At 42.2% G+C, this 12056-nt stretch overlaps 1 protein-coding gene across 1 annotated transcript; it reads left to right on the plus strand.

Annotated features, from left to right (window-relative positions):
* Positions 1–307: 307 nt before the first annotated feature.
* On the plus strand, positions 308–10902 carry MIF4GD (MIF4G domain containing). Its single transcript, XM_069952471.1, has 6 exons — positions 308–425; positions 4389–4494; positions 4591–4700; positions 5249–5404; positions 5497–5589; positions 9833–10902. The coding sequence occupies exons 2-6, from the start codon at positions 4419–4421 to the stop codon at positions 10058–10060; spliced, it is 663 nt and encodes a 220-aa protein (XP_069808572.1). The 5' UTR covers positions 308–425; positions 4389–4418; the 3' UTR covers positions 10061–10902.
* The last annotated feature ends 1154 nt before the right edge of the window (positions 10903–12056 follow it).

Genomic DNA, 12056 nt, shown 5'->3' on the forward strand with positions numbered 1-12056 from the left:
CAAGTAGATCTTCAATAAACAGAATTTTTTTTTGGAAATGTTGACCTTCATGTTTTTTTTTTTCATCTCTACATTGTATAGCATGAAGATCGACACACACACACACACACACACACACACACACACACACTATAGAGAGAGAATATCTATCTGTTTTCCATCACACAAGTAATAGTTGGATTAGTTCACCTGAGATATTTAGATTAGAAGCACTTTCCACTAACATTCTCAACTCCCTCCATTAGGTGTCGCTATTTCCACTCGTCCTAGCTACACGCAGTACTCGCAGGTCCCCGATAGGTGTCGCTGTGTGCATAGACTACCGCGGCCTGTACCTGCTCCAGCCGCGGCCTATCCTGAGACTCTATCCTCGTAAAGTGGTAGCAACCTCCGGTGCGGGCACCATGACAGTGTGCGGTTAACAGGTAAGTGGCGGCGCATGTAGACAGTGGGCACAAGCCGCATATAAATGTCTGACCCTGGTCGTGTTTATCCGCTATGATTTATTAGTCACCGGTTCGGATACTGTTTGTTTGTTCTAGAGACCATCGATCCTGGCAGTATGTATGCACGTACACAGTAGTCCTCGCTGACACCACAGCAGCTGCAGAGCCTGGTACCAGATGTGAGGAGGGAGCAGGCTGCATGTACTGCGCTACAGCTAGGTGCCGCCATGCAACCTGCCCCCTCCTGGTTACACCACAGTCAGGTGTGTCCACCATATCCTACAGGCGTCTATGGAAGTTTTCATGGACTCTTTTGGAGGTTACTTGATGTCCTCCTCAGGTATAGGCAGACATGGCCACTGCTGCTCCTCTGCATGCTGGCTTGTTATATAAGTGACCATGCATTCTGCTACTGAGGTCTTTGTCATCCAGTGTCATTTTTATTTTATTTTAAACCCAAAACATAAGATAAGCACATGTAGACCCTGTTCACACTGGCGTTATGAGCTTTACAAGATTCTGGAGTTGTGATACATATCGAAAAGATCTCATATGCATAAAACTTTTCAAATGACTTCAAAAACTTGTCCTTATACCAAAAACAATAATACAAAAAAATACTTGAAGAGTTAAGGCCTCCTTTTGGTTGTAGGCCTGAAAATAAGCCTGAAAATACACTGTGTGAACAAAGTCTAATGGTGAATTGTGTGCTCAGTGCAAGAAAGACAGACAAGTTGATCATTACAGTTATCGGCCATCTACTAGAGTTCATGGAACTACTGACTATAGTGTTAGGGCCTCATATCCCTCTGTGTAATAGGATCGGCCATCTTCTATGTTAGTCAGCTGATCATGTTCTTTTAACCCGTCATCAAACCATTGCTCATAGCCCGCACATCTTCCCATGTAAAAGCCCTATTACATGGAAAGAATTTTGTGCAAAAAAATAATTCAAATTTAAGCGATAATATGGCGAATAATTTCTATATAACACTACATGATTATAAGCCTTACTTGGCTGATTACTGCCTGTTCCGGTCGATAATTGTTTAGTGTAATAACACATGTTGAAAGGTAACAATCAGCCAACATGCTAATGTTGCTTTACACGGAACAATTATTGTTCAAATTTTCGCATAAACGATTGCATTTGAGCAATAATCGTACTGTGTAAACACAGCAAGCGATCAAACGACGAGCGAGAAATCTTTCATTTTGATCTTTCAACATGTTCTTAATTCCTTGTTCGCTGAAAATTCGCAGATCGCTTCGTGTAAACAGTCTTTCACCGATTTACCCTATGTAAAAGATGGGCTTAAGCGATCTTAAAAACGATTGCAATAATGATTTTTCTTACGAATTTTCAAACGATTTTTCTAAAGATTTATTCGTCTAAGGGTCCATTTACACAGAAAGAATATCTGACAGATTATCTTCCAAAGATTTGAAGCCAAAGCCAGCAATGGATTTGAAAAGAGGAGAAATCTCAGGCTTTGCTTTATGACCTGATCTCTGTTTATAGTCTGTTCCTGGCTTTGGCTTCAAATCTTTGGCAGATAATCTGTCAGATAATCTTTCTGTGTAAATGGACCCTAAACGCTGATCGTTATAAAAACCAAATCGTTGCTTCAAAATCGTTAAACGATCGATTGGGCAAATTATCGCTCCATGTAAACATAGCATTAAAGATCCCCGTTTACAGTGTGGCTTGGACTAGCTAGTGGTCTGCATGTGTGCAGAAAGATACTTCTGGCACAAACACTGAGTGGGTTATAGATTCAATGGATGTCAAAGTTGTGGCCTTTTCCTATCCACTGAGTAGCTATAAATCCACGTCCTTTTATTCTGTATAGGAAAGCATAGTCCCTAAATGTGATATCAACATGCGCTTTAGAAAATTATGATATAGGTCCTCTTCCTGATTTTCTACAAAATTGTAAATGTGATTATTGTATACCAACTCGAGCGTCATGTACCCTATAGGGTTTCTTCACACTTTTTTTTTTAAGGACAACACCTTTAAATGGGTTGTTTCATGAGAAATAATAGATACAGCTAAAAGCCCTATTCCACGGAACGATTATCGGCCGTATTCGGCCATTACGGCCATTCGTCCTGTGGAATAGGAGGCAACGATCAGCCGACATCGTTCATCGTTCAACATGTTGAAAGACAAACGACTTATATAGCAGCGATCTGCTGCCACCGCTCCGTGAAATAGGAGCCCCTATATCCTATGGGCTGCCCGGACGATCAGCGATCACCCCCCCCCCCCCCACAGATTCCCCCCGGCCCTCCCCAGACTAAGCCGCGTGGAATAGCTTGCTGCGATCGGGAAACGAGGAGCAAACAAGCGCTCAGAGCTCGTTTGCTCCTCAGAGTCGGGCCGTGGAATAGGGCCTTAATTGTGTGTTGAAACAGACAGATTTATCTGACAGATTATTGAAGTCAAAGCCAGGACCAAACTATTAACGGAGAACAAGTCATAAAGGAAATACTGAGATTTCCCCTCTCTTAAAATCCATTCCTGGCTTCTGGATTCAGATATAAACAATATTCTTCTCAGGACAGCCACTTTACATTGAGTTAAAAGATGTCTTCTTAAATATGATTATGTAGAACTTCAAGACCCATAGACTGTGCAATATATATACAGTGGTACCTTAGTTTGAGAGCAATTTGGATTGAGAGCGTTTTGCAAGAAGAGCTCACAGTTTTTAAAAATTGTAACTTGGTTTAAGAGCTCCCTGTACTGGGTGGGAGGAAAAGTCAGGGAGGGGCATGGTCTGCATAGCGGGGTCTACTGCACTGTACTCTGACCCAGGAAGTCTCCCTTACCTTCCAAATTATACCAGATCCACCTCAGGCTGGGGCTTGCATTAGGGGACAGGACTGTGGAGGTAATCTCCTTTTAGCTTTAACCCTTCTCTCCCCGGACAGAGAGTGCTGCTAAGCTGTGCCCACATATATCCTGCTCATTCCTTTTTTGCTCCCTGCAGTTTCCCATCCTCTCCATTCCTGCTATACTGTGCCTCCACTTACACTCAGCTATACACACTGCTGTTATAATGTTCCTCCACTTACACTCAGCTATACACACTGCTGCTATAATGTGCCCGCACTTACACTTAGCCATTCACACTGCTGTATAAAGAAAAGTTTCTGTCACTGTCCTCCTGCACAGCTCTTCCTGTTTGGTCCATGCTGAACACTCACCCCTTCCCCATTGCTGTCATGTGATCACACAGACCTTTTGACAGCAGCCCTGCTTCTCTATTTTAGCCTGTTGTAGTACATTCCTGCATTATAGGGATCTGCACCTCCATTCTGTGGCTACAAACTGCTTCTGTTTTTTCATTCTAATGCACTTACTATACATTATACACCATATGCTGATTGGCTATACTCTACAGCAGCGCTTCTCAAACTTTTTTGCTGGAGCCTCACCCAACAGACTAAATCATGCCTGTACCTCACCAGACTGACCAAGGGGAAGCTGGGGACTCACCATCTGTGGCAGAAGTCCATGCAAATATAAGACCTATAGCTCAGTCTACCCTCCATTTTATCTCCTAATCTCTGTATAACATGAAATAAGCACAAAATGAGTCCATAATGTTCCTAAAGCAGAGATGGTTGCAGTCAGGGAAAGGACAGTGCAGCTTATCATGACTTTTGTGAGAACTGCCTCCAAAGCTGCGCCCCACCAGCAACTAGGGAGCGCTTCACTGGTGTGGCCCCCCTCACAGTTTGAGAAGCACTGCTTTACAGTAACTTAATATGACATAACCTGCTAAATGTAAGTGTTCCATCTACATGTTTGTTTACCTGGTATTTAGAATAAAAAAAAAAATCATTATTTTTGGGGTGTGGAATTTATTGTCTGATTATTAGATATGTAACATTAGATAGGTAATAGTGCAGATCTGACTTGTTTTCCAGGATTTTATTACTGCTGTGTTTCCTTCACCAATGACTATGGGGGAAGAGTATAAGATCCAAGTATTTGATGCTGAAACCCAAAATCTTCTGAAGACTGCTTTAAAAGGTCAGGGATAATGAATGTTATTACCCTGTAATATCTTTAATAGACTTGTATGTTCTTCTTCATCATGGTAAGCTCTTTTTTTTTTTTTTTTTACAGAGCCTTCCAGTGTACATCTAGAGAAGGTGGCCAATGTCATAGTAGAACAGTCACTTAGAGATGCCACATTTAGCAAAGCTGCTGGGAAAATGTGCTACACAATCATTCAGGTAAGATGTCTTGTGCTTGTGCTCAGTGATCTCTTTAGGCTGTGCTCACACATGCAGTAACACAATAGGAATGCATCATTTCATTGCATTACTGCATCACTTCATTGCAGTAATTGCTGTAATGGTTAATTTGCTGTCCTTCATTGTGTAACGCAGTGAACTCCACTGTCTATGAACATACCCTTATGCATTATCAATGACCGCTTAGATCACAATTAAACAGGCTGGACATCACTGCCCTCTAACCAACCTGACTGATCCAGTTTTTCCCAATGGCTATAGCCATTGTTGTAGGGCCCATGCATGGCCTGTTTGATTCCAATGGCATTTCTCGGGTTTGCAAACATATGCCAGATGCCTAATTTGCTGACTGCAAGGTCTGAGCATGCACAAGTATAATTCAGGAGATCTCAGTTTTAGGCAGTCTTAAAACCATTTACACATACCCTGTACAGCTGACAAGTCTGTGTCTGCTGTATTCTATGGCTATGGATAACTATCTGTATCCCTGGTGTGCTAGAAAACACATTTGTCTTTCTGTCCTTCAGGCAGAGAGCAAAGAGTCAGGTCGAAGTGTCTTCCGATCGGCATTATTGAACAGACTACAGAGTGAATATCGGAACCGAGATGAGATGAGAGCACGCTCCGTGCAGGAATGGGTGTGCTATGTCAGCTTTATCTGCAATATTTTTGACTATTTGCGAGTAAGTATCACAAAATAAAGGGTTTTTTTTAGGTAATTTTAGCTCTGTAAATCTCTGCTTGATATATGGTAACACAGCCTGTCTTTTTTTAGGTGAATAACATGCCAATGCTGGCCTTGGTTAATCCTGTATACGACTGCCTCTTTCAGCTGGCACAACCTGAAAGCTTGCAAAAAGAGGAGGAGGTACGACATGAAATAACATGCTTAACTTTTTTCTTTAGATGAAATGTCAGATTTTCTTGTCTGCAGTTTTAGGCCATGTTCACACAATGTATTAATTTTGTTCACTGAAAAGAGCGTCCGTCGGTAATGAAATCAATACATTTGCATTGATTTTAGTGCAACAATGTCCATAGTGTTTCTACACCGTATACACTATAGCTATTGTTGAACTGCGTCTGCAGAAAATAATGAACATGTCTATTTTCTGTGTGAACAGCTATTTTCTACGGCCGCTGTTCACCTAACTGCCTTTGTAGAAAATAGCTGTGCACACAATGTAAAGTACGGCTGCCGGCATGCTTAATTGAATTGCAAGCACAAGGTGCCCGCTATCCAAATAGAAATAAAATAATGTTCATCCGGCTGATACTGCAGTAGCGGTAGGGTGAACATGCAAGACAGCAGCCGTTGTTTGACACTGTTAACAACTGGTTTTCAATAAAGTGTGTGAACATAGCCTTAAATTAAAGTCACCAACATAGAGTTAAAAACTTCTTGAATTCAGAATCACAACTTGCCTAGCAATAAAGGTTAACAATTAAAGCGTAACTGTCATTTCAGGGCCATTTTTAGAAAAACATTAAATATCAACAGATCAAGCGATTTTAAGAAATAGGTTTATAATAGGTTTTATAAACCAAAAGAGTTTCCTTCTGTACTGAAAAAGCAATCTCCCAGCCTCGCCCCTCACTGCAGAAGAAGCAGGATTTCTGTGTCCATTATGTGGCTATGGAGGGGGGAGGGGCTGTTAGGAGTGACTGAGCATGGAACAGTCCTGCACAGCACAACACCCTGCAATCTTCTCTCAGTTCATAGATAAGCACTGACCTTTCTGACCCCAGAATCCAGCGGTTTAGGTGCCCAGACAGTCTACAAACAGCTGACCTTCATGTCACCTCTTCCTGCTCCCTCATCTCCCTCAGCCCCTCCCCCCTTCATAAGGATAGAATGGAGAGAGCAGAACCCGTCTTCACTGGCTTCTCTGTAATTGAAGACGTGTTTGCCTGATAATGCACAGATAAGAAGTCAGGGGGGAGGCTGTGAGATTGCTTCTTGAGTGCAGAAGGTTTTTTTGGCTGATAAAACCTATTACAGAGTTTCTTAAGATCGCTTATACTACTGATTTCTGCAATAAAAAAAAATATGACAGTTACGCTTTAAACAGTCTGCCAATAAAGCACGCTAGAAATGCCACTGCCAACCACCAAACACTGGGTAATAAGCAAGCTAAAATAATACACAATTTTTATTTAGGCATTACACCTGATGTAAACTAAAATTAGTTGTAAAAAGTAAACTAATATGTAGATACTAAGTGGCAAAGAGGCACCAACCTCCTGACACTTTTCTGCTGTAACAAAGGCTGAGAACTTGGGACTATGAGCATCTATCCTGTAGTGCAGGGGTAGGGAACCTTGGCTTTCCAGCTGTTGCAAAACTACAACTCCCATCATGCTTGGACAGCCAAAGTTCATGAATGACTATGAAGGCTCATTCAGAATCAAATCTAAACAGAGCAGCAACACCAGGTGAGCGGGCATCACAGCCATGCCAGGTTCATAATGTGCAAATGCTCCTGAACTCCTATCGACAGAAACCAGTAACATTATTGGTGTTTATAGTGTCGTTCACTGATTGATTGAATGATTAGCTGATTATTTTTTATTTTTTTATCTTTTAAGTCAAGGTTCATAGAAAGAATTTAAACCCTATGGTGCTTCCAATGATGTGGTGTAATTTATAGATTCACCCATGCTTTTCCTATTGCTCCAATAATACACTTGTATATTTTTTACAATTAAATGTCAGACAATCAGACACATCTTAGACATTTTGTAGCCTTCATTTACAAATGAATCATTTTTTATTAGATAAGCTTCAATCCTTTTTATTGCTGTTGTAATATCTGCAATTACTACCTTTTGTAGTTGACATCCCATAGTTTTGACTATTTTACCTATAAAGAACCGTTTCCTACATGGACGTCTTAATTGCCTTTGCTTCACCTGCTATGAATGAAGACTGGTCGTTTGTATAGTTTTGATGGGCAGCACCAATACATAATAAAAGGACCTACATTTCTGTCCGTTATTATGGACAGCATAGAACCAATTGATTCCTATGGGGAAATGCACACAACTGTTTTTCTCAGGTTTCATATATTTTCAGAAAGTCCTCTCTGCATAAAAATAGAACAGGAACTATGGTTCGTATTTGTGAAGCTGATTGATAGAAAAATGTGGGTTACATCTGTATGCTGTCCGTATTTGCCGATCGTTTTCCTGGCAACCCCTGTTGAGAAAGACTTATGACATCATTCCAAGCATTTCATTTTTACATAAGAACACCCTGATGTAATGCAGATTTTTTTATGCATTTCACGAAAGAATAAATGTGGACTACAGATCTGAATTTTTACAGTTCATAAAGCAGTTGCAGTCATTTGAAGGAGGCCTTAGGGTATGTGCACACTATGGAATCACCCGCCGCTGATTCCGCAGCTCGCATCTCCGCTGGTCCCATAGGCTTCATTTTATAGTTTGCCAGATTCCGCCTCCGCCCGAAAAATGAGCGAGTTCTGGCAAACCATAGAATGAAGCCTATGGGACCAGCGGAGATGCGCGTGTCCGCCAGTGTCCACGAGCAGGGGTGAGCTGTGGAATCCGTGGCGGGTGATCTGCTGGGATTCTGTAGTGTGCACATACCCTAAGGCTTTTATCCACTTTTCTGTATGACCACTTTTGAAGTGTTGGGATATATGCTTTGGAAAATTTGCAGGTCAAAGTAGCTCTTCATGACATTTTTGCACTCTATGGTGCAATTATCGTTTTTTTTCCCATTCCCAGCCCAAAGGTTATATGTGTAAAAGTACTACTAACTGTGCGGGGGGGAAACAGACAGAACTTTATAGTGGTACTTAAAAAGTTGATGCCGTTATAGCCATTTAAAGTGACTCTGTACCTACAATCTGACCCCCCCCCCCCCCAAAACCACTTGTACCTTCGGATTGCTGCTTTTAATGCAAGATCTGTCCTGGGGTCCGTTCGGCAGGTGATTCAGTTATTGTCCTAAAAAACAACTTTTAAACTTGCAGCCCGTGCCAAATGGAAGTATCTGTGCCCTAACTTTGCACCACCCCTCCGTCCCTCCTCATCATTAGGAATGCCACTAGAACATTTTCTCCATGCTGAACATCGCACAGGGCCTTAACGATCCAGCCCATGTGCCGGGCTGACACAGCTGATGAATAGTAGACAATCTGCCTGGAGCATTCCTAATAATGAGGAGGGTGGGGAGGAGGGACGGAGGGGTGGTGCAAAGTTAGGGCACAGGTACTCCCGTTTGGCACGGGCTGCAAGTTTAAAAATTGTTTTTTAGGACAATAACTGCATCACCTGCCAAACGGACCCCAGTACAGATCTTGGATTAAAAGCAGCTATCTGAAGGTACAAGTGGTTTTCGGGGGGTCAGATTGTGGGTACAGAGTCGCTTTAAATGCATTGTTATCAGTCACACATTCTGTTTAGACAGATGTGAAGCTGATGTGTTGATTTCACCGGCTGCACAAGACCCAATCGGTTTTGCTCACTTGTCGGCTGATCGCTGGCCCTTTTATACAGGCCAGTTATTGGGTAAATGCCAGTCTAGAAATGCCTGTGTAGGAGGGCCTTAAAGTGTACCTGTCATTTCAATGATCTTCTGACATGTTATAGCCACTTGTCAGAAGTCTGCATCAGTGGGGGTCTGGCTGCTGAAACCCCCGCCAATTGCTAGAACAAAGGGGCAGAATCGCTTATCAGCGCATGCTCTGCCCCTTCATCTCCGCTCTCACTTCTAAAGTAAACCAAATTCTAAACTTCCTAAATTATATTGGAGCCTATAGAACGTCTGGCAATTGCATCTACTGGAAGTTCCATAGGCTTCCATTATAATTCCGTCCACTGCTACTCTAGCATTGAGAGCGGAGATGAAGGGGCCGAGCATGTGCTTTGTTCTAGTGATCGGCAGGGGTCTCGGCACCTGGACCCCCACTGATACAAACTTGTGGCTATAACATGTCAGAAGTTGTTTGATATGACAAGTAGGCTTTACACTACATCATTATCTCACAGAAGTTAATGTGCCATAGTGTTCTCCAATGTATCTGCGTATAGCCGGAGATCTACTCATGCAAACCTTCATCAAGCTATGTGTTTACCTGCAGGTGGACTGTTTGGTTCTACAGTTGCACAAGGTTGGGGAGCAGCTGGAGAAGATGAATTCCCAAAAAATGGATGAGCTTTTTTCTCTTCTTCGAGATAGCTTCCTGCTTCAAGGTGGACTCAGCTCGCTGGCCCAACTACTACTGCTCGAAATGATAGAATATCGAGCGGCAGGGTGGAAAATGACAGATGCTGCACAAAAGTATTACTACAGTGAGGTGTCAGACTGATCATATGGACTGGATCTGGCTGGTGTGGGGAAGGGGGGTGGTGGTTTACTTCACTGCCATGGAGTTAGGAGCACATTGCAATAATTCAATCCTTTGATTCATTAGATACATTTGTAAATTGAAATGATCAAGGTAAATTATGGCTCATCACGTATTTAAGATGCTTGTATATCATATGGATTTTAAGCTTTATAATGTATTTATATGACTGACTCATGGCAGTCAGTTTTGTATGTGAGATGCATTCTTTACCTCTGAGAAGATAATACGTTGGGAGTGGTTTCCAGCAGTTTGAACGATTTTTGTTTGTATTTTGTTTGGTGTTAAAGATTTAGAATTCTAGTTTAGGATCTTTTTTATAGGGTTCAAGAGGCGCCTATATGCATTCCAGCAACATACAGAATCTCGACTTGAAAGGAGACATCTGAAAATTGCACAAGCATTGGTAACGTCTTGGCCTGTAAGTCAAGAACTTTCCGGAACCCTAGATGTGCAGCAAACACCAGGACGGGTCTTCACTCTTGTTGCTGGCTGTCTGGGTTATTTTTCTTGTGCTGTATTATTGTGGTGGCCAGTGAGGAAGCTATAATGACTTGTGAGTGACCTTTAAAGAGTGTGTGCTGTGTGAGTGAATCAGGAGTCTGCCTAGCATTGTCATTTTAAGGAGACATTGAATATTTCTATACAGATCTGCACAGTAACATCTGTAATATTGTGCTCTCCAAATGCAGACTTTATTTTGACTTTTTATAAACTTGCCTTTTTCATAATCAGATTTTTTTGGGGAAATTGTATACTTTTCTTCATAACCTTTGTAACTCCAACAAAACAGGCAAAGGAGGGTGCTTTTATGAATTTTAAATAAAATAGTTTTTAACTGAATTCAAGTATATATATATATTTTTAAAAATAGGGTGCATATGGTTTACAGGCAGTAAGATTGGTGATCCCTCCATCTACTACAAGACATCACCCATCACATGCCTCTTATCATCACTGCTACCTGGCAATGTCACACCCTTTCTGTTTCAATAATTTTTATTGAAGGAATTTTTCTGTATAAAATGCAAAACATCGCATAAAACAAGTACATAATGTATAGAGATTTAGCCAGAAAATACATTGGCAGAGAAAAAAAGGTAACCAACTGTGAACAGTAGATATACAGAATCAACCAGGAAATCAAACAATTAAAGGCATCATTACTTAGCTTCAAAGCCATCAAATACTAAGAAATATAAGACAAATAAATGAGTAGGAGAAACTAGTTCACAGAGTGGGAGCTGCTTCTCCATAAGTACAATCGGTTATGGAAATTTATGATAGTGTGGGTGCCATATGCTATTGCCTCTTTATATTTGTAAGAAGTATTTATTAACCCTTTCCCGCACGAGGACGTAACTGTACGTCCTCGTGCGGGCGTTCAGAGCGGGGCCGCGCGGCGACCCCGCTCTGAACCGCCGCGGTCCCGGGTGCCTCATGTAGCCCGGGGCCGCGGCTATTAGCAGGCACGGTCCGATCGCCGTGCCTGCTAATAAGGTAATCAGATGCAGCTGTCAAAGATGACAGCTGCATCCGATTATCGGATGCAGCACTTCACTGGTGTCTAGTGGCGGAGATCGCTCCTCCGGGACGTTGTCCCAGAGGAGCAATCTCCGTTACTGCTGGCGGCCAGGGACCGCTCCAAGATGGCGCCGTCCCCTGCTCGGCACTCATTTGTTTTCGGCTGCAGCAGCCGAAAGCAAACGAGTGCCTATCTCATTGATCTATGCTGTATAACTATATACAGCATGGATCAATGAGTGATCAGTGCACTTATACTAGAAGTCCCCCAGGGGGGCTTCTAGTATAAGTGTAAGGCCCCATTCACACGTCCGTGTCAGTTTTTACTGTCAGGAAATCCTGATCAGGAGGCCTTAAATGTCATCAGGAAAGTATCAGGATTTCCTGACGGTTAGGCCTCATGCACACGTTCAGTATTTTTTTTCTGGTCCTG

Source organism: Dendropsophus ebraccatus, chromosome 14 (genome assembly GCF_027789765.1).
Source record: "Dendropsophus ebraccatus isolate aDenEbr1 chromosome 14, aDenEbr1.pat, whole genome shotgun sequence".
Classification (NCBI taxonomy): Eukaryota; Metazoa; Chordata; class Amphibia; order Anura; family Hylidae; genus Dendropsophus; species Dendropsophus ebraccatus.

Excerpts from the sequence above, each read along its gene's own strand:
- MIF4GD (XM_069952471.1), top strand. The coding sequence starts at position 4,419 with ATGACTATGGGGGAAGAGTATAAGATCCAAGTATTTGATGCTGAAACC. Across the intron at positions 5,405-5,496 it reads ATATTTTTGACTATTTGCGA|GTGAATAACATGCCAATGCT; the intron begins GTAAGTATCACA and ends GTCTTTTTTTAG. Across the intron at positions 5,590-9,832 it reads GCTTGCAAAAAGAGGAGGAG|GTGGACTGTTTGGTTCTACA; the intron begins GTACGACATGAA and ends GTTTACCTGCAG.